The 23,680-nt window shown below is 42.1% G+C and overlaps 1 protein-coding gene across 1 annotated transcript in view; it reads right to left on the bottom strand.

The window, feature by feature from the left end:
* LOC120937346 (vacuolar protein 8-like) overlaps positions 1–23,680 on the bottom strand; it is a gene marked incomplete in the record, with an annotated part of 68,156 nt that overhangs the window by 27,390 nt on the left and 17,086 nt on the right. Inside the window, 5 exon segments of the mRNA XM_040350493.1 lie at positions 7,552–7,634; positions 8,645–8,767; positions 8,944–9,063; positions 13,830–13,949; positions 14,201–14,320. Of these exon segments, the coding sequence (XP_040206427.1) occupies positions 7,552–7,634; positions 8,645–8,767; positions 8,944–9,063; positions 13,830–13,949; positions 14,201–14,320 (566 nt within the window).

The following is a 23,680-nucleotide window of genomic DNA, read 5'->3' as shown; positions in this document are numbered from 1 at the left end:
GCTTATAAATCCTAAAGTGGGGGTGCCATTTATGGGACTTGAAAGGTGAAAACTTAGCGATAAGGTTTATTTGAACAAGGCACAAGCCTGTCTTCCTCAGGACATCATTGCTTCCAATGCTGAACACCTTTTGAATAGTATAGGTTACGGGCTGTCATACTGAGAACTGAGGGGTTGATTTATTAAAAGGCAAATAGACTTTGCACTTAGCAAAGTGCAGTTGCTCTGTGCAAGTACAGTTGCTCCAGAGCTTTGCAAAATGAGCAGAAGCTCTCCCGACTACCATCATCCAATCATGTGCAAGCAAAAACACAATTTTTAATTTTTTCCCTTGCACATGATTGTGTTTTCTTTACAAAGTGAAGCATATCCTCCTTTACTAAGCTCTGGAGCAACTGCAGTTTGTTTGCCTTTAGTAAAATCAACTCCTGTGTATTCAAAACTGAACCTATGGAAAGGATTTACTAAAACTAGAGTGCAAAATCTGGTGCAGCTGTGCATGGTATCCAGTCAGCTTCTAAGTTCAGCTTCAATTAAAGAGGAACTTTGGTCCAAAAATTTAGTCCTTCTAGATCACTTCAGGCTGGCCCCTTTTGCAGGTATATCGATGTAAAACATTAAAAATAAGTGCCTATACTGTATAAAATCCAGTAATACACGGTTTTACCCTGCTCTGCACATGCTCAGTTGCGCTCTATTTTTCAGCACTGTGCCAAATTTGTAGATGCTGATTTGCCGACAACCTAAAAGATGAAAACGGTACTAAACTGCTAGGTATAAAAAAATAAAAAAAAATAGCTGCATTCCCAGCATGCCAGGAATGCTGTTACATTTGCTTGTGTCTTCAAACAAACTGTCAAACTATCAAATGACCCGGTCTTCATAACTGATCATATGTGCAGCACCATGGCAGTTACAGATCAAACAGATGGCAGCTTCCTCGGCTCAAAAGGATAGGAGGGTTTAGTTCTCCTTTAACCACTTCAGCCCCAGAAGAATATACCCCCTTCCTGACCAGGCCATTTTTTATGATATGGCACTGCGTCGCTTGAACGGACAATTGCGCAGTAGTGCTACGTTGTACCCAGTCAAAATTTGCATCCCCCACACAGAGCTTTCTTTTGGTGGCATTTGATCACATCTGCGGTATTATTTTTTTTAGCTATAAACAAAAGAGCAACAATTTTTTTTCTCTTTTTTAAAAACACAAAACCACCACACACACACACACACACTATCTTATACTTTTTGCTATAATAAATATGCAACATTTAAAAAAAAAGAAAAAAAAGTCTTCAGTTTAGGTCGATATGTTATCTTCTACAGATTTGTGGTAAAAAAATGATATCTTAATAAGTGTATATTGATTGGTTTGCATAAAAGTTATAGCGTCTACAAAACAGGGGATAGATTTATGTAATTTTTAGTTTATTTTTTTTACTAGTAACGAGAGAGAGACCGAGAGGTGTTCATACTTTGTCTGAGGCGTCTTAAAGAGACGACATACTGCTACGACGGCTCGTGCAGGGGAGCCAACCTGACACAGTATAACTGCGGCGGCTGGCCTGGAAACGGTTAACTGCTGCGCTCAGGGCTTCAACAAACTGGCAGCCTCCTGCAAGAAGCAGCAGGAACAGCTTTAAGTTTTAACAAAACAAAAAACTGGAAGCCGATTGGTTTCTATGCAGAGCTGCACCAAATTTTGCACTCTGCAATTTGAGTAAAATCAATTCCAATGTGTCTGTCTGGGTCAAATATACAGCCAGTGAAGACATAATGCCAAACCTGTATGTTTGGGTCATTTAACTCATGTTGAAGCAAAATAATGGTAATTGCCTGGTGGTCATATCATTTATGAGAATCATGGCAGCAATCATTGGCTGCATATTTCTCTGACAGTTTTGAAGGCAGATGAACTTTGATCATTTTCTTGTAAAAGTAAGATAAAAACTTCCTACAGAGCTGTTGGGTAGATATGAAAGTATAAAAAAGGACGCAGAAAAATCTCAGGAATACAGTCTGGACTTTTCATTAAATACACAAGGCTTTAGGGAGCCCTTGGTAAAATTCTGGTCTAGGTGAAGAGTGTAGTGGGGAGTAAAGTGGATGACAGAATGCTAACGCAATAAGTTAAAGGGAAAACAACGTCTTGCTTATGACAGCACATATGCAGCCCAGCTTACATAGCCGGGCTGATCTCTGTGTGCCTGGATGGGTGGCTCCTGCACATAAGTGATGTCACCCTGCGCCATCCAATGAAGATGGCCAAAGACCGGCACATAGAAGATGCTGGTGAGGGACAGGAACCATTGGAGGAGAGGCAAGCAAGGATCTCTTTATTTCTGCTTTAAAGCCAAACTAAACCCTCCTATTCTTTTCAGACAAAAAAGCTGCCATCTTAGCCTCTGTTTGATTTGCAACTGCCATGATGCGGCACATGTGATCAGTTATGACACCAGTCATTTGATGGTTTGACAGTTTGGGTAAAAGGACAAGCAAAATTGAAAAATTTGCATTCCCAGTAATACCCGCAAGATAATAAAATGTTCTCTTCTGGGTTTAATACTGCACATTTTAAGTCATTCTGCCCTTACATGTCTTCTAAATTCCCATTTTTATTAATGATTACAAGACAGTATTTCCTCTAATGGTAGGTATAAGCATTGTCTTTTCATGTGAATGGCTACTCAATCTATTATCAAAAATACTACATCACTCTTATGCGGATGACACACAATTGTACTTTCACATCGGCAACACAAAGGATCATCATCATCCCGCTCTAGAGAAATGCCTCTCTTTGATAGAGAACTGGATGACAAAGAGTTATCTTAAACTCATCGGGTCGAAAACAGAACTTCTCCTGTTTCACACCAATCGAAAGAATCAACCGGCAACAACCTGGACACCTCCGCCCATTCTGGGCAAAATCATCACCCCTAGCACCAAAGTCAAAAGTCTCGGGGTCATCTTTGACACCTACATGACAATGGATGCACAAATAGGGTCAGTAGTCAGCGGATCGCACCATCTGCTGCGCCTACTACGCAGACTTATTCCATTTATTCCCAAAGAGGACATGGCAGTCGTGGTGGGAACAATTGTTAACTCCAGACTTGACTATGCAAATTCCCTGTACCTCGGACTCCCAAAGTACCAAATCACTCGCCTGCAGGTCGTTCAGAATACTGCCGCGCGACTTGTGACTGGGAAAAAACCTTGGGAATCAATCTCACCCTCACTGAGAAGCCTTCACTGGCTGCCAGTGAAAGACCAAATTACTTTCAAAGCGCTTTGTCCGACGCATAAATGTATTTTGGGAAATGCCCCCAAAAATCTATGCGAAAAACTAAAGGCTTACAACCCCAATCGCGTTCTGCGATCCTCTAACCAAAATCTACTCCAAATCCCCAAAACCAGATACAAGTCCAAAGGAGAAAGAAGATTTGCTGTCCTGGGCCCTCGACTTTGGAACACTTTACCAACCTCCATTCGGTTGGAGGAGAACCACTTGGCCTTTAGGAGAAAGATCAAAACCCATCTCTTTTGAGGTCAAAGGAGAAATGGTCAACAAGCGCCCAGAGGCGATTCAGTCCGCATGTGCAGCGCTATATACGTTTTTCACTCACTAATAAAAAGTGTCCGCAAGAATTCACTTTGAAGGCGTTGACTAAAGCTGTGAAAACAAATCACCCTAAAGCCCCGTACACATGGGAAGAATGTCGGGGGACATTTGCTGGTTAAAAAAATAAAAATAAATGAGCCAACATTCTGCCCATGTGTATGTCAGTCTGTCCAAATGGCCGGCTTCTGTTCCGTCGTACATGCATGCTTGAAAACCGGCATCCGACCGACTTCCGATCAGTGCTCTCAGAAAATATACAACACAGTGTGTATCCGGCTTAAGCTTGTTTGACCAGAAAATGTGCTTCCTTTACATTGCAACCAAGTCATACAATACTGAAACAAAAGAATTTTAAAACAATAGTTAAGGGAATTTTCCATCCCATTCACTCATTCTAACCTTGGGGTTCATGCAATGAAATTGGTCACAAGTAAAACAAATAGTGGAAAATAATAAATAAGTATATTTTCTAGACTAGATTAAATGTTCTGTTTGACTGAATCAACTGCATGGAAAAAACGTACTGCCAGCATTCTCTTCTACATTCATGGCTTACAGTTAAGTTAACCAGATTTAAACATTTCTTAACCTGCTACTGACCCTTCGAACAGTCATGCCTTGTACACAGGCACTGTGTGCAATAGTAGCACAGTGCTACAGATTGTCATTGAAACAAGGCTACACCCCTAGGGGGCCCAATAGGACCCACCAAGCCATTTCCATAACCACTACTTTGAAAAAGTGTGCAGCCAAGTTTCTTCTTCTGGAGGTGAGGGGACAAACTGTGCAAGCTGGACAAGTTACAGCTGGAAGTAGAGAGGTAGGTACCAAGGAGGGGATATGAGGGTTGGTGGTTTAAGTACAGGAGGGAACAGGTAGGCATACTAGCTACAGGGAATGTCAAAGAAACTGACTTTCCTAGGCTATGTGATAGATTCTACAGTGAACAAAATTTCTCACAGAGGAGAAAATCCTAACTAATGTCGGCAATATCAGCTCTTTAACAGAAAGAATCCTCAATAAAATACCTGATGAGTTTTAGGCCTGAGTCCAAAATGTCATGCTCTTAGTTTGGAACGGACAGGTAGAAGTCCCTCAATCAGTGAAAAAAATCATTAAGATGGTGGCTAGACGCAGAAAACCTATCAATAGGCCGGCTATGGTCTCAGCCAAAACCGGTTGTAGTAATTACAGACGCAAGTGCGTGGGGATGGAGAGCACACCACGAACTACAACAAAGTGTGGAAAAGATTCTGCAGTTGGCAAACAGATAATGATAGAATATCTGGTCCCATTATGCCAGTGTCTTGTCACATTCGGCTTCCCATCACAAATTGCTCCAGAAGTGACGTTCCGTTGCCGCAATCTTGCTACACCCCACACAGTAATGATAGCGTGTGAAGGGGGCAAGCGGACATCTTATTATACCCACCGGAGTTTTAGATTTCACAGTTATTTTCAACACAAAACGGAGCTTATACAGTATTTGGAAATGCGACAGACTGTTTACATGTTAAATGTGAAAATCAGAGGTGTTCTGTCACATTAGCAACCATGTAAGGTCAGCAGGTTTGCTGCTACTTTTATGCCCCGTACACACGATCACTTTTCGGCACGAAAAAAAAATTGCATTTTTTATCATGAAAAAAAAACGTTTTTCCAACTTCGTCATTAAAAATGATGTTGCCCACACACCATCGTTTTTGAAAAATGATGAACAAAGCGAGGGCACTCTAAAGGGGAAGTTCTATTCGCCTTGAGGCTGCTTTTAGCTGGTTACCTGTTAGTAAAAGACGATTCATGCTTTTTTGTCTGTTACAGCGTGATGAATGTGCTTACTCCATTATGAATGGTAGTTTTACCTCCCATCTCATAACTTGCTTCTGGGCATGTGCGGGTTTAAAACGTAGTTTTTGCCCACACATGATCATTTTTTACAACACAAAAAACGACATTTTGAAAAACGACATAAAAAATTGAAGCATGTTCGAAAAAAAAATGTTGTCGTTCTTCAGAAGACGGAAAACGATGCGACGCCCACACACGATCATTTTAAATGACGTTTTTAAAAATGTCATTTCATTTCATCGCAAAAAAATGACCGTGTGTACGCGGCATTAAAGTTTAACATCTAAACAGTCCGTTGGATTTCCAAATACTGTATTTAAGCGTATAAGCTCCGTTTTGTGTTGAAAATAACTGTGAAATCTAAAACTCCGGTAGGTGTAGCAAGATGTCTGCTTGCCCCCTTCACACTCCATCATTACTGTGCAGGAGTGTGGGGTGTAGAAAGATGGCGGCGACGGAACGTCACTTCCGGAGAAATCTGTGATGGGGAGCCAAATGTGACAAGACACCGCTAGTACTGGACTTCCAACAATCGGGGCAGACCTCAATCTGGTCCCTAGCACGTTAAAAGTACATGTAGCAGCCCTTTCTAACTTTCTGGATATGCGTTTGGCAGAACACTCAAAGTTTTTTTACAGCTATAGTTTGCAAGGCTAAGCCAAAAGTCGCCAGATTTCCTTCCTGGGATCTCTCAATTGCTCTAAAAAGCTTCTGTAAAGAACCTTTTGAAGAGTCTTCTACCAGGCTACTTAGTCTGAAAACAGCGCTCCTGGTAGCTTTAGTTTCAGCTAGATAAGGTGAGCTCCAGGTGCTTTCAATAGCCAAGCCTTATTGTATCATCTTGCCTGACAAAATAGTCCTAACCTTGGATCCCGCTTTCCTGCCTAAAGTGGCTTTGGACTTACACCGTTCAGAAGAAATTAATCATTCTGTCTTTGTAATGAGCTCAGACATGATAAAGAAGAAGTAGAGAATTGGCGATCTTCCTCTAGTCTTTTTGTACAGTTTTCTGGGCCCAACAAAAGGAAAGAATGCTTAAATAAAAAAAAAACACACACCTTCCCCTATCCAGATCTGTAAAGTAGCCACCTGGTCCAGCTACCAAACTTTCATTATGTTCTGTAGGCTTGTTCTAAAGGCAGAGTTTCAGCCTTTTTTTGGATAAGGTGCTACCCAGCATGCCCTTCCTGTTCTCATGCATGAGCATAAAGGACGGCGCACATTTTTTTTTTTTTATATATTTAAAATAATAACAACACTTTAAAAGATGGCTCTTATTGACACCTTACATCGCGTCATTCCCTGTGCAAAGCCATTAGCCTGGCTGGAAGTGACGTACCTTGCCGTAGGAAGGTATACAGAAAGAGAAAAATTATACCATAGAAAACAAGGTAAATCAAAAAAACAAACACACACACATAAAAATAATTGCCAATACGTTTTTACCATGCAAACATTGATTAGATGGTGCAAAAGTCTTTAATGCGGGTGGAACTCTGCATCAAGTTAAATTTGTATGCATGTTGGAACACCAACTCCAGCCTAAAATATATTTTATGTTTTTTGGATAGCATAGGGAAGAAGGGTTTACACCCCTGTAACATTTGTTTTGCGGTCTGTGCTCCTGATCAGAAGATTTCACCTGACTTTCTGTCCCAGCGACAATTGGATTTTAAACATTTTGGGTAATCTTGGAAACACAGATTGGTGATAAAGCTTCAGTGGAGACACCTCCCCCCCCCCCCCCCTTGATAAGTCGTACAGGAGTGCATTTCCCTTCCTAGGGGTAGATTTCCTCTCACTTCCTTTTGTAAGTACGTGCTGTATACAAGTCAGATGTTTGTAACTCAGGGACTCACTCTCTCTCACTGCTCCTTATTGTTAAGTAAAAAATAAAAATGTTTGCAGAAAGGCAAAGTCTAAATTTTCTGACCGGAGTGGGGTCACAAAGCATCAGCTGATTGATACTTTAACCTTCATGTAACAAAGGGTAAGATTCTAACAGTCATGTGGTTTCTTTGAAAATACCAACAATCCAGCTATTCATAGAGACTGTGGCAACCGACACCATTTCATACCTGGATTTCTGAATCAGCTGACTGCAGAAGCAGAGTCAGGACTGGAAGAGCTCCTTCTCGACACAATATACTTTTAATGCGCTCTACAATGACATTTAAAAAAAAAAATACACATTAATCTAGGCAAACAATATTTTAAGAAGATTCAGCAACAGCATGTTATAAAAATGAATTATGTGAAGTAGCTTTGCTTTAAAGCAATACACATACACACAGGAGTGGCTTATTTGCTCCATTTTTAATGAGAAGTTTAAAGACAAGATATTTAACTACCATCTTTCAACTGTTTCTTGCACAAATACGAGACATTCAATCCAACTACTATTCATCTTTCTACCATTTTTTTTCTCTAACATTATATCTGATCTTTACAGTTTTCATTCTAAAGTGAACCTGTAGCCAATCTACGGACAAAATATTTACATAAAACGTAACTTAGTAGTAAGTGAGCATTTAAACAATCTTGGTGATCTCTGTAGCTGCAGATCCTAAGATATCATAGGATCCTGAAATATCATAGAAGTACAACATTTTAGTTCTAGTCCATTCTCCCTGCAGCTCAGCTTACTCTGCTAAGGTAGGGGGTTACCGTTATATAAATACATTTGCTGTTAAATTTGGATAAACTACTCCACAGTGCCCATAGCTACACAGGTAATTTAGGGATTGCTTTAACCAGGTGCTTATCTTGGATGTAAACAAAAACTCAACCTAGGTCGTATCTCCTACTTCCTGCACATCTACCCCTGCTGTTCTGGAGTGTCTGCTGTGTGTGCAGTGGCACACACAGCACTCCAGAGCAGTCATCATCATCATATAGGACACAGACTGCATTGACCAACAAATCTCAAACTACCAAAGCCATGAAGAATTGGGGAGCCCAAATTCCATTGGCTAGGTTTTATGTCAAATAAGTAATCATTGTTCAACTGGCTGGACTTTTCAAGACAGGCATTCTATTCACATATCCACCTTCACATCCTTAACCCACATTTTGAGGACTCTCCATGAGTCGAGCTGCCACAGACCCACTCACCACCAACAGGGTCTAGCGCTACCTCAGTCATACATTAGGAATCCTATATATAACAACCTGATCGAGTCAAGTTCAGAATAGCCCCAACAGCATTCTGCTGGACTCTAGGATCATAAGACTTTGCCAATGTCAGAAGAGGAAGGATCCCTCCAGCAATACCAATTGCTTCTCGATTTGTTTCTGAAAAATAAAAATAAAAAACATATTAAAAATTAGATTCACCACAGTACTTGCAATCTGCACAAAACCTACAATTATACATTTGCCCACCTGCTACCTTTCACTTTGGTAGGTTAGAGTTGTAGAAAAATTACAATGTAAAATACACTGAAAGAAATCTAAGAACTATTGCTTACCAGAGATGGCCAAAGTCATGATGCATGCACAGGAGTTACACTGTACAGCAGGATCTCCCGACTCCAGCAGCTCGAGTATTGGCTCAAGCAATCCCACTTGGACAACAAGCTCCTTATTCACTGCACACAAAAATGAAAACATTAAAAGTGTAATTAGGCTTGCTTTCCTACAAAGCAAAATTATTTTAAAATCCTACTGAAGAACTAGTCACGCTATATTTGTGCGTTACATGAGCATATGAAAAATAGTAAAGTATAGGGTAGGATTTGAAGCCTCCAACACTGTAGGCCAGGAATCCCTGGCACCTCAAGCATCTCCTCCTGCCTACCCACAACCGTTGAAAAATATAGTAAGACATAACCAGTGCAATGCTACTGCCTGGATTGACGTAATGTTACCAGAGAGGCAACATTACAAGAGGGGTCATGGTACCAAAAGATGCAGAAGTTGGCAATATCAGAAGAATGCCAGTGCCCCCACACTCATGTTTACCACTCATATTGACAAGAGTGTCTCTGTTGTTACAAGGTATGTGTGCCATGTGACTAAGAAAAATTACGCAATGATCCAAACAAAGAGTATCAAAAGATATTACAGAGGTTTCACAAACACCTCAACCCAGGTTCAATACAAGTGGCATATGAGGAATGTCTCCTCCCAGCATAAGCCTCAACTCTCTACATATGCGGTCATAGCTGCATTTAGAAATCACAGCAAATGCAGCTGTTCATAAATGGATGTTGTATGCACAGCGATTTCTTCTCTAGCATGCAGTTGCTAACTAATGATGCCAACTGCCATTGGGATCATGCCTGCAGATGTACAGAGTCTAGGTTGGGAATCGATGCATGTGCTCTACACAAGAATAATGTGTATTTCAGGAGTGGAAATTGCTTTGGTTTAGCCTCCACCTTTCTAGGTCACAAGACTTGCTGAACAAAAAGAAAATTCAAGTTAACAGTTTAGGCTTTGGTCCCATGAGAACACATAGTGGAGGGGTTTCTGAAAGACCCCATTTAAACTGACTTGAATGACCAAATGTATGTCTACACATCAAAATGTAGAACACAAGACTTTAAAAGAAAAAAAAAAAAAACACACACACAAATCATTTATTTGAACAAGCTCTAATAAAAGCAATGGATTTTCCATAAATTTTTATCACCCTGAAAAATGCATTACAATGCATCTGGCATGAAGAAGCGCTCACATATATATTTTGATTATGAAGCGGACCAACACTCAGGCAACACCCCCCCCCCCCCCACCTGTCATGAGTGCAATATGAAACACACAGTAATAAAAAAAAACTCTTTAAAATGTTCCAGAGTCCAGTACACTAATGTAGCAGCGCTACTCTCAAACCACCGTTTGAAAGACCTCTATATGTAGTGCACATAGGAAACAATAATGGTGGGAACGAGATGTAGCTGATCACAACAGTTCTTAACCAGTGCTCCTTTCACCAGGGGATAGTCATCACGTGGGGGGATATTCTCCCCCATTTGGGGATGCACTCAACAAAGTGTTATTAGATCAGAATGGAACCATCATCTACATCTGTCACGAATATTGCACTCTCCACCACTTGCTTTCACTTTTCCAGATTATTGAAAACATGCACATGCAACAATTCTCTTGTTTGGCATGGTAGCGCAACAGGATTTGGCAATTATTTCATGCTCTTGAACGCCAGCTTTGAATGCGAGCAGGAAGGGCCCTGGTTTATCCTGAAAGATCTCTGTGAAGAGAAAAGCTCAAAGGAAAAGACCACGACTATGGATGCTAGGAGTGTAATATAGCGAGCAGAAGGGTAGGATGTCTGATGTAGGGGTGTACCCAATGGAAATTTTGGTGCCAAAACCAAAAATGAAGGATGCACTAGGCCGAAAACTGACACTGAAAATGACAGGTTTTAAAAAAATATTTATATATTTTTTATATTTGTGTATTAATGTTCAACATTTTTATTAAATATTATCAAGTTAAATTAATATGAATTTATTGTTGCCCATTTTTGGCACCTTTAGTGCAAGAAAGGTCAAGAAAAATGCAGTCTGTAGTCTCTAACCATCTCTTATATCATGTCTGCAATCTCTTGCCTAAACTTAAACACACTGCTTATTAGCTACATGTATTAGCAACATTTCATTCGGTGCACCTCTAGCAGACATAGTACAGGAGATGGTCAGAGACGTCAGACATAGTACGGGGCATGATCAGAGACTGCAGACATGATACACAAGATCAATGCAGCCCCACCAGTGCCCAGCAGCCCCACCAGTGCCTGTCATATGCAGCCCAACCTGTGCCCGCATCATCGGCGATCTCTGTGTGTCACGGAGCTGGATTTGAATTGCCCAGGCCACAATAACAATTTCCCACCTCCTGTAATCACGTCACACGGATTCAACATCCCACCATTGGATCAGTGTGCCGTCTCACAGGAGACGGGACACAGTTACTGCGGCTTGGCAATTCTGCTCTGTAAAACGCAGAGATCGTGGCGAGGAGAAGAGGGAGGGAGGGGCGGCACCCCTTTCAGTATCGGTTGTTTTTTTTCATTCGATCGAATGAAAAAATAAATAAAAATAAAAACATTTTCGGCCAAGAATTTTCGGCAGCTAAAATTTTAGGTGCACCTCTGGTCTGATGGAGTAAAATTCCTGAATGGCTTCTGGGAATACTCGAAAATTATATCACAAAAAGGAACATGGACTTTTTTGCCACATTACCTGTGATAAAATTGGACAACCAAAATATATAGGGCTGTGGAAATTAAAGATTAATTCCTCGATTAATCGCTAAAAAAAAAAAAAAAAAAAAAATCGATCAAAATTCTTTTCATCGGTACTAGTGGTGCAACGGATTGTAAGTGATCCGAACGGGTCACCATATGCGGATCGGAGCGGTGGCCATCTTGGTGAGCCTAGAGCGGCACGCTGACGTCATCACTCGGCCTCAACTTCTCTGGTAAGACCAAGCAAGCACTAATCTTCCTATACAGTGGGGGAGATGTGGACCATATTACAGTGGGGGAGATGCCTGTGGATATTACAGTGGAGGACTATATATGGTGGTGATCCGAAAAATGTATGTGCGTTATAATCGAAATTAGTCGATTAATCGATTGGAAAAAAAATTAAAATAAAAAATGATTAAATTGAACACGAAAATTTTAAAAGGGGTCGTAAAGGTTTGTGTTTTTTCACCTTAAAAAAAAAAAAAAAAAAAAAAACACCTGGCAATCACGGGAACCCCAGCCCCCCCCCCCCCCCCGTTTTACCTACCTGAGCCAGTTCACCTGCTCTGCGCTTTACCGGCATCCTCTTCTCCACTGAGTCCTGCCGTTGATTGTATAGACTGATAGCAGCGCAGCCATTGGCTCCCGCTGCTGTCAATCAAATCCAATGACACGGGGGGCAGGGCTGAATCATACACTTGGTGTCTATGACACAGGAGCGCACCCGCAAGGTAACCCACTCCGGAGAGCGCTTCCCAGAGGGGGGTTAGCTAATGTGGCGAAAAACCGCCAAGGGACCTCAGAAGAGGATGTTCGGGGCCACTCTGTGCAAAACAAACTGCACAGTGGAGGCAAATATGATATAAAAAAAAAAAAACATCAAACACCTGAACCTTTAGTACCACTTTAAGCTGTTTGACTTCGATTTGATTTTACCAAGAACAAAAATTAAAACAGCGCACTGAAATTGAGCAATAGTTAGTAGCCAATGATGTAGGGGAATCTTGTCCCAGAAAGAGTTAGAAAAATAAAAACAAAAACACACAATGCAATGCTGTCCAGTATTGAATAACAAAAGCAAGGCTTTAGCTACAAAAAAAGTGTGTAACATTATATAAAACAACCGCCATGGTGGAGGAGAGACACAGACACACTGGAACAGAGATCTGCAAACAAGCTGTGACATCGCTGGTGTGATGTGGAGAATATTCACCTCCCATGCCCTCACATTTCTGCCCCCAGGGTTGTCGATCTAATCGATTTGCTTTGTTCATTGTTTGAATTTGATAAAGAAGCTTTTTGCTTTTAAACATGTTATCCATCAGGTTGGCTTTTTTGGGTCCTCTCAGTCACCATCCCATCTACACCGTGTTCTGTGGATGTCACATGCAGCCGAGTGATATGACTTTTAGTCACGGACATCGTGGCCCTATAGAGCAGCCATACTATTGGTTACCTGTCAGTTACCTTGTGGACAGCGTCCACATACAAGAGCGGCTTTGACTGAAGAACCCTGCGGGTCGATTACTAGCACTACATTCTACAACCACATGGTGTTCTCCACATCCCTCCAGGAGATATTACCACAGGTCCAGTGAGAAAATCATGATATGCCCATGAGCCTATACACCATATGGTGGTCATTTTAAATATTGTTACACACTTTTGTAACTAAGACTTTGTTTTATTCTTCAATATTGGACAGTATTGCATTGTTTTTCTTAACCTCTACTTGGACAAGATTTTCCTACATCATTGGCTACTAACTATTGCTTTGTGCCGTTTTCGTTCTTAGTTTCTAATACTTTGCTTCCACTCCCAGGAGGTTCATACAGCTGCATTTGATACTCGTTGGTCCATCTGGCTCCTTAGCCCCACTGTTTGACTGAAGTTTAACTTTCAGATACACTGAGATTTGTGTGCAGCTAGTACGTCTAGGAGGGAGATTGCAGATATCACTTACCTTCTATCACAGATGAAACACTATATTATGAATTTATGAACATATTCACAATTCACTACTATTTTTAGTCCTGAAAAAAAAGGGATTTACATAACTATATGTTCTAAATTTATTGTAAGTTCAACTGGCAATGTGGAAGTTTAAATATTCTAGGCAATTATTCTGTATTGTCCACTTACAGTTTCCTTCAAGAAGAAAATTCACAAGAGACAAGGAAGACATCTGTTGGACCTCCAGGTCAGCAGACTGTAGCAAAGGCTGATATGGCTCCAGGAACTCTGCAGGCAGCTGTGTATTCACTAATGTGATAGACATGTAAAATTAGATTTAGTATCACCTCATGTAAAGAATGTTGGGCGTACAAAGCTTTTTATGCAATCCCAAGTAATAGAACGTCAGCACATTGGAGCAAACTAGCTCATTCTACCTGCAACATCAAATATTCTAATACTGTACTCCACATTTGGAAATTGCTATATAAAATGTACTGGATCACTTGTGTGACAATGGTAATTTACAATTTTATAGTAAAAGTATCCAGGGCACTTACTATGCTGGCTCATATGCAAATAGTAAAGGGCAGCAGAATGTTGTAGGTCAGCATTTTCTGAAAAGGCCAAGATCATCAAAGCATCCAGGGTTTCTTTTCCTACCGGGGACTCGTTTAAACCTTAGAAAAAGAAGTACAAGTTATGAAAACATCAATCACAGATATAAAAGTCTTGAGTTTTAAAAGTGACTGTACATTTTTTTTCCCCCCATATATAAATGTTAGTATCGGATTGCAGCAGGCAGGTGGCAAATATGAATTTAGTACTCCATGGATTCAAAAGTTTGGTTTATTGCCCGATAAAAAATACTGACTGGAACAGCAAGATCCTGGGTTAGGCAGATGGAGCCAAGTGAGTCAGATAAATCAATCATTCCGATGACAAACATAACCCACCTCCTATCCTGTACAGAAGGGTGTGTATGGTTTAGATTTTTAGACCTCCTTCACATGGCCATTTAACTGCATAATCAAAAGAAAAGGAATCCGCGCTGCTCCAAGTGTATGCAATACCTTGATTGGAACCAAGTAGGAGTGCTAGCACCGGCCTGCCTCTGTAAAAACTTGAGAAAAATAAGAAATGTGCTTAATCATTTGGTAATGATTAAGCACAGATCAGATGTGTGAAACGCGTCTAAGTGACCAACACCTGGTGTCCCTGGTGTATTTTGACTGCATTAAAAATACACTTTTTGAAATCTTTGGATGTATAGTCATTTCTTTTCTCATTTGTCTGCATACACTGGATTCCAGCAGCAAGAAATCAGCAGCTTCTTGCAGCTGGAATAACAGGTAGATGCAAATGGCGGAAGCCGCTCAGCCTGTACAAAGTATTGACAGCAGCCATTGCTGTTCTCATGTAGAGGCACACTAAGTAGTTACCTATGCTTAGGAAAGAATGTTTAAGCATGGAGTCATGCATGTCCAGGCTCGGACACCTGTCCCTCACACGGCAGTTTAGCTGCATACACTGGAATCTGGTGTATTTGGCTAAAGGGACGTGTGAAGAAGGCCCAAGTCTGAAGGAAAAGTCAACAAATGCACACCTAGTGCTGGGCTTTCGCATGAGACAACACAGTATTCCCTATAAATACTGAAACATGAAACTCCTACATTAAACTTTGTGAAAATAGTGCAGCTCTGCCCATCTATAAATCGTATATAAACAAATAAGTTATACATTCCATAAAACAATTTATGGAAAATAAAAAACACTTACAAGAAACAATAAAAACAACATGTATCAAATCACCAGCTCATTCACCACAGATCTAGACTCGCTGTGCTTCGCCTGACATCACAGATTCGACTCCTCCCCTCTAAACGCATATCAGCCTCTCATTGGTAGATGGGTGGGTCGAACCTTATATACCTAAATGTTGCCTAGGCAACCCTTCAGGCATCACCACAGGCATCCGGGGTCTGTCCATTTTTTTTAATGAATGGCCGAAGGGGTCCTAATAAACAATTAGTTTGTCCCCGTAGATAAAGATATAAATAGGAACATCTTTTAAATTCAATTTTATTTTTAACTTGTTTTTTATTGTGTGTATATGTATATGGCTATACATCGTGCACTCATGTGGAGATTAGATTGTAACGGGACATTACCACAGAGGTCAGCGATGAGATTCAGTGAGAGCGCCTTGCAGGTATGCAGATCTGGGTGGCACACTCTCCAGCTCCATGAATGTGAGCTCCGTAGTATACAGGAAGAGGGAGTATCCTCATCACCGTAGATGGCTGTGGCGATACCTGAAGGGTCGCCTAGCTAGGCAACATTTAATTATACAAGGTTCAACCTAATTCGACCCATCTACTGATGAAGGCCAATGAGAGGCCGATATGCGTTTAGAGTGGAGGAGTCGAATCTGATGTCAGACGAAGCACCGTGAGTCTAGATCTGCAGGGAATGAGCTGGTGATTTAAAACATGCTGTTTTTATTGTTATTTCTTGGAAGTGCAACTTTTTAGGGGGGCTTTTTTAATAAATTTAAAAGCAGAGAACACTATGGTACTTGTGTTTTTTGTTTCATGTCCATAAAGTGGTTGTAAACCCTTAAAGACCACTTTAACCTACAGGTAAGCCTAGATTAACCACTTGCCGACCGCGCTATAGCAAAAATACTGCTACAGCGCGGTCGAGTTACTGTGACAGGACGTCCCTGGGACGTCCTCGTGCACGCCGGGTCTAGAAGACCCGGCGCATCACGGATCACGGTAAATTGCCGCGAATCGCGGCTGTTTACCACGTGATCGCTCCGTCAAATGACGGAGCGATCACTTGTAAACAAACCGGCGTCATTTGATGACGCCGGTTCCTCCCTCTCCTCTCTGTACCGTTCGGTACAGTGCGAGAGGAGAGGAGAGGAGGGGGGGAGCGCGTGGTGTCAGCAGTGCTGTGGCTGGATCTGGATCTGTGACAACTGCAGTCACAGATCCAGCCATCCCTCCCAGCTCTGCCATACTCTGCCATACTCTGCCATACCCCGATACTCTGCCATACCCTGCGCAATACTCTGCCATACTCTGCAATACCCTGCAATACCCCGCAATACTCTGCAATACCCCGCAATACTCTGCAATACCCCGCAATACTCTGCAATACCCCCCAATACCCCCCAATACCCCGCAATACCCCCCAATACCCCGCAATACCCCCCAATACCCCCCAATACCCCCCAATACCCCCCAATACCCCCCAATACCCCGCAATACCCCCCAATACCCCGCAATACCCCCCAATACCCCGCAATACCCCCCAATACCCCGCAATACCCCCCAATACCCCGCAATACCCCCCAATACCCCCCAATACCCCGCAATACCCCCCAATACCCCGCAATACCCCCCAATACCCCGCAATACCCCCCAATACCCCGCAATACCCCCCAATACCCCGCAATACCCCCCAATACCCTGCAATACCCCCCAATACCCCCCAATACCCCCCCAATACCCCCCCAATACCCCCCAATACCCCCCAATACCCCCCAATACCCCGCAATACCCCCCAATACCCCGCAATACCCCCCAATACCCCCCAATACCCCGCAATACCCCCCAATACCCCGCAATACCCCCCAATACCCCGCAATACCCCCCAATACCCCGCAATACCCCCCAATACCCCGCAATACCCCCCAATACCCCGCAATACCCCGCAATACCCCCCAATACCCCGCAATACCCCCCAATACCCCGCAATACCCCCCAATACCCCGCAATACCCCCCAATACCCTGCAATACCCCCCAATACCCTGCAATACCCCCCAATACCCCCCAATACCCCCCCAATACCCCCCAATACCCCCCAATACCCCGCAATACCCCCCAATACCCCGCAATACCCCCCAATACCCTGCAATACCCCCCAATACCCTGCAATACCCCCCAATACCCTGCAATACCCCAATACCCTGCAATACCCCAATACCCTGCAATACCCCAATACCCTGCAATACCCCAATACCCTGCAATACCCCAATACCCTGCAATACCCCAATACCCTGCAATACCCCAATACCCTGCAATACCCCAATACCCTGCAATACCCCAATACCCTGCAATACCCCAATACCCTGCAATACCCCAATACCCTGCAATACCCCAATACCCTGCAATACCCCAATACCCTGCAATACCCCAATACCCTGCAATACCCCAATACCCTGCAATACCCCAATACCCTGCAATACCCCAATACCCTGCAATACCCCAATACCCTGCAATACCCCAATACCCTGCAATACCCCAATACCCTGCAATACCCCAATACCCTGCAATACCCCAATACCCTGCAATACCCCAATACCCTGCAATACCCCAATACCCTGCAATACCCCAATACCCTGCAATACCCCAATACCCTGCAATACCCCAATACCCTGCAATACCCCAATACCCTGCAATACCCCAATACCCTGCAATACCCCAATACCCTGCAATACCCCAATACCCTGCAATACCCCAATACCCTGCAATACCCCAATACCCTGCAATACCCCAATACCCTGCAATACCCCAATACCCTGCAATACCCCAATACCCTGCAATACCCCAATACCCTGCAATACCCCAATACCCTGCAATACCCCAATACCCTGCAATACCCCAATACCCTGCAATACCCCAATACCCTGCAATACCCCAATACCCTGCAATACCCCAATACTCTGCAATACCCCAATACTCCGCAATACCCCAATACTCCGCAATACCCCAATACTCCGCAATACCCCAATACTCCGCAATACCCCAATACTCCGCAATACCCCAATACTCCGCATATATAATGTTTTGGGGTTCTATGTAATTTTCTAGCAAATAAATTGTGATTTTTCCATGTAGGAGAGAAATGTCAGAATTGGCCTGGGTGTTCCAGAACGCCTGATGGCGCTCCCTGCATGTTGGGCCTCTGTATGTGGCCACGCCGTGTAAAAGTTGCACACATGGGGTATCGCCATACTCGGGAGGAATAGCAGAATGTGTTTTGGGGTGTCATTTGTGGTATGCATATGCTGTGTGTGAGAAATAACCTGCGAATATGACAGAAACAAGTTTGTTTTTTGTTTTTTTACAGAATTTTCGGTCGTTTTTCTTTTATAGCGCAAAAAATAAAAAACCCAGAGGTGATCTAATACCACCAAAAGAAAGCTCTATTTGTGTGAAAAAAAGGACAAAATTTTCAAATGGGTACAATGTTGTATGACGGAGTAATTGTCATTCAAATTGTGAGAGCACCGAAAGCTGAAAATTGGTCTGGTCAGGAAGGGGGTTTAAGTGCCCAGTGGTCAAGAGGTTAAGGCTTACCTGTAGGTGCAACAAATATCTCCTAAACCTACACGGTTTAAGAGATATTTGCTATGCATACTAGCTCATTATGCCTTTGTCATGCCGGGTGCTTTAAAAAAAAAAAAAAAAAATGGAAATATAAGTGGAATTGATTATTGAAAAGCGAGTGGAGGAAGGTGGTGTGTGGAGACAATTCAAACATTGATTACCCACACAGAGGTGCAATCTGGGGACTGTACCAATGGTAGTAATTCCTAAAGTAGATTGATCGTGGTGGACACGAGGAGTGATCTGTCTATGAGTTTTATACTCATCCTTGAGGTGAGCAGGCATTTTAGCAGGTGGTGGTGTACACTGAATATTGGATCCATTTAACCACTTGGCGTCCAGAGTACGTCTAATGACGTCCTGTACTTTGTGGTGGTATATCCGAATGATGTTTGTTTTGTTTTTTTTAGGCTTCCCAGCCTAGTGGTGAGATGTGGGGTCTTTTTGACCCTGTATCTCACTGTAAAGAGGTCCTGTCATGCCATATTCCTATTACAAGGGATGACATTAAAAGTGATCAAAAATTATATTTTTATAGTGCCAAAATTAAAAAATAATTAGCAAAATTAACAATAACATCTTTTTTTTTTTTTTCTAAGTGCCCCTGTCCTCACACGCAGAAGCGAACGCATACAGTGGGGATCGAAAGTTTGGGCACCCCACGTAAAAATGTGTATTAATGCGCATAACAAAGCCAAGGAAAGATGGAAAAATCTCCAAAAGGCATCAAATTACAGAGTAGACATTCTTATAATATGTCAAAAAAAGTTAGATTTTATTTCCATCATTTACACTTTCAAAATGATAGAAAACAAAAAAATGGCATCTGCAAAAGTTTGGCCACCCTGCAGAATTTATAGCATGCACTGCCCTCTTTGCAAAGCTGAGACCTGCCAGTGTCATGGATTGTTCTCATCGTCTGGGAAGACCAGGTGATGTCAATCTCAAAGGTTTTAAATGCCCAGACTCATCTGACCTTGCCCCAACAATCAGCACCATGGGTTCTTCTAAGCAGTTGTCTAGAAAACTGAAAGTGAAAATAGTTGACGCTCACAAAGCTGGAGAAGGCTATAAGAAGATAGCAAAGTGTTTTCAGATGTCAATATCCTCTGTTCGGAATGTAATTGAGAAATGGCAGTCATCAGGAACAGTGGAAGTTAAAGCAAGATCTGGAAGACCAAGAAAAATATCAGACAGAACAGCTCGCAGGATTGTGAGAAAAGCAATTCAAAACCCACGTTTGACTGCACGATCCCTCCAGAAAGATCTGGCAGACACTGGAGTTGTGGTACACTATTCCACTATAAAGAGATACTTGTACAAATATGGTCTTCATGGAAGAGTCATCAGAAGAAAACCTCTTCTACGTCCTCACCACAAAAATCAGCGTTTGAACATATAGACAAGCCTGATGCATTTTGGAAACAAGTTCTGTGGACCGATGAGGTTAAAATATAACTTTTTGGCCGGAATGAGCAAAGGTACGTTTGGAGAAGAAAGGGCACAGAATTAAAAAAAAAGAACCTCTGTCCAACTGTTAAGCATGGGGTTGGATCAATCATGCTTTGGGGTTGTATTGCAGCCAGTGGCACAGGGAACATTTCACGAGTAGAAGGAAAAATGGATTCATTAAAATTTCAGCAAATTTTGGATGGTAACTTGATTCCATCTGTGAAAATGCTGAAGTTAAAGAGAGGATGGCTTCTACAAATGAATAATGATCCTAAACACACCTCAAAATCCACGGGGGATTACATCAAGAGGCGTAAACTGAAAGTTTTGCCATGGCCTTCACAATCTCCTGACCTCAACATAATTGAAAATCTCTAGATAGACCTTAAAAGAGCAGTGTGTGACAGACAGCCCAGAAATCTCAAAGAACTGGAAGACTTTTGTAAGGAAGAATGGGCAAAGATACCTCAAACAAAAATTGAAAGACTCTTGGCTGGCTACAAAAAGCGTTTACAAGCTGCGATACTTGCCAAAGGGGGCAGCACAAGATATTAACTCTGCAGGGTGCCCAAATTTTTGCAGACGCCATTTTTTTGATTTCTGTAATTTTGAAAGTGTAAATGATGGAAATAAAATCTAACTTTTTTTGACATACAAGAATGTCTAATCTGTAATTTGGAGATTTTTCCATCTTTCCTTGGCTTCGTTATGCACATTAATACAAATTTTTACCTGGGGTGCCCAAACTTTCGATCCCCACTGTACGCAAGTTCCGCCCACATATGAAAACGGTGTGTGGTGTCGCCGCGAACGTTAGAGCGAGAGCAAAATTTCGAGCCCTAGACCTCCTCTAACTCAAAACATGTAACCAGTAAAAAAAAAAATTAAAGCGTCGCCTATGGGGATTTGTAAGTACCAAAGTTTGGCGCCATTCCACGAGTGTGCAATTTTGAAGCGTGACATGTTAGGTATCTATTTACTCAGCGTAACTTCATCTTTCACATTATGCAAAAAAAATGGGCTAACTTTACTGTTTTAATTTATTTTAAAGCATGAAACTGCTTTAACATTTGAAAAATTGCTGCGCAAATACCGTGCAAGATAAAATGTTGCAATGACCACCATTGTATTCTCTAGGGTCTCTGATTATGATTTTTATATGTAGGTAAATACGATTTTACACATCGGTGACAGCTTTGGAAACCTACATATGAACCGTTTTGTTTATTTTTCATAAATTGTTTTATGGAATGTCTAATTATTTGTTTATATAAGATTTAGATACGCAGAGATGCACTATTTTCACAAAATATTGCAAAAGGTGTAGTGTATCACCAAGTGTCAGCAGCTGTGTAGACACTCAGAGGGGTACATTTGATTTTTTCATGTCTTTATAGGAGTAATTTATTAGCATTGTGGCGATGATTAACTGTTTGGTTGTTAACCCCTTAACGCCCGCCGCACGACTATTTATGTCCGCAAAATGGCACGGACAGGCAGAAGGGTGTATATATACACGTCCTTGCCTTCTAGCGGGTGGGGGGTCAGATCGGGACCCCCCGCCCCCGCTGCGGGCGGATTCCCGCGGGGAGCGATCCGGGACGACAACGCGGCTATTTGTTTATTGACGCTCCGTCGCGATCGCTCCCCGGAGCTGAAGAACGGGGAGAGCCGTGTGTAAACACGGCTCCCCCGTGCTTCACTGTGGTGGCGTATCAATCGAGTGATCCTTTTTATAGGGAGACTCGATCGATGATGTCAGCCCTACAGCCACACCCCCCTACAGTTGTAAACACACACTAGGTGAACCCCAACTCCTACAGAGCCCCCTGCGGTTAACTCCCAAACTGCAACTGTCATTTTCACAATAAACAATGCAATTTAAATGCATTTTTTGCTGTGAAAGTGACAATGGTCCCAAAAATGTGTCAAAATTGTCCGAAGTGTCCGCCATAATGTCGCAGTCACGAAAAAAAAAAAAAAAAAAAAAAAAAAAAAAAAAAAAAAAATCGCTGATCGCCGCCAATAGTAGTAAAAAAAAAAAAATGTATAAAAATGCAAAAAAAAAAAATATCCCCTATTTTGTAAACGCTATACATTTTGCGCAAACCAAATCGATAAACCCTTTTTGCGATTTTTTTTACCAAAAATAGGAAGAAGAATACGTATCGGCCTAAACTGAGGGGGAAAAATGTTTTTATTTATGTTTTTGGGGGATATTTATTATAGCAAAAAGTAAAAAATATTGCATTTTTTTCAAAATTGTCGCTCTATTTTTGTTTATAGCGCAAAAAATAAAAACCGCAGAGGTGTTCAAATACCACCAAAAGAAAGCTCTATTTGTGGGGAAAAAAAGGACGCCAATTTTGTTTGGGAGCCACGTCGCACGACCGCGCAATTGTCTGTTAAAGCGACGCAGTGCCGAATTGTAAAAAACGCCTTTGGGCATTTAGCAGCATATTGGTCCGGGGCTTAAGTGGTTAAGACAGACAGACCATGGCAAAGACTTTGAAAGCTGAACACATTCAGACACATAGGGGTTGAGTACTAAAACTAGTACAAAGTCTGGTGCATCTCTGCACAGAAACCAATCAGATTCCAGATATATTTCATCAAAAGCTTAGTTGAACTAGCTGAAATTAAAAGCCGATTGGCTACTAGGGTTACACCGATACTGTTTTTATAACCGCGAGTGACGATTCTTTCGGTCAAGTACTCACCAATAACGAGTACCGATACTTTGCGGTGCGATTTGCATCAATACAAAATAAATGATAGAAAATTCGATGTTTCGGTGCCCCGTGGGTATAAGGCCGAAGTGATGTCGGCTCTTCCCAAAGCTCTCGGTACAGACACCCTTCGGTGGTTACCGCCCAAAAAGTTTTTGGGCTCTTCATTTCCTTTTAAAGATGATTAGTAAGTAGAGGTCGACCGATATAAGTTTTTCCTCTGGCCGATGCCGATATTTCGAAATCAGGGCGGCCAATGGCTGATATATAATGCCGATTTTTGCGCCCGATATTTTAGGGCGATTTTTTTTTTGTGGCACTGGATGTCACCATCAGAAGGCACTGATTGGCAGGTGGCACTGAAAGATGGTACTAGCAGATGGCACTGATTGGCAGATGGCACTAACAGGTGACACTGGCAAGCTAGGCCTAGCTCCGGAGCCGTGGCACTGCTAG

The sequence above is a fragment of the Rana temporaria genome, chromosome 4, assembly GCF_905171775.1.
Source record: "Rana temporaria chromosome 4, aRanTem1.1, whole genome shotgun sequence".
NCBI classification, from domain to species: Eukaryota; Metazoa; Chordata; class Amphibia; order Anura; family Ranidae; genus Rana; species Rana temporaria.
This window is presented reverse-complemented; position numbering and strand designations above follow the sequence as displayed.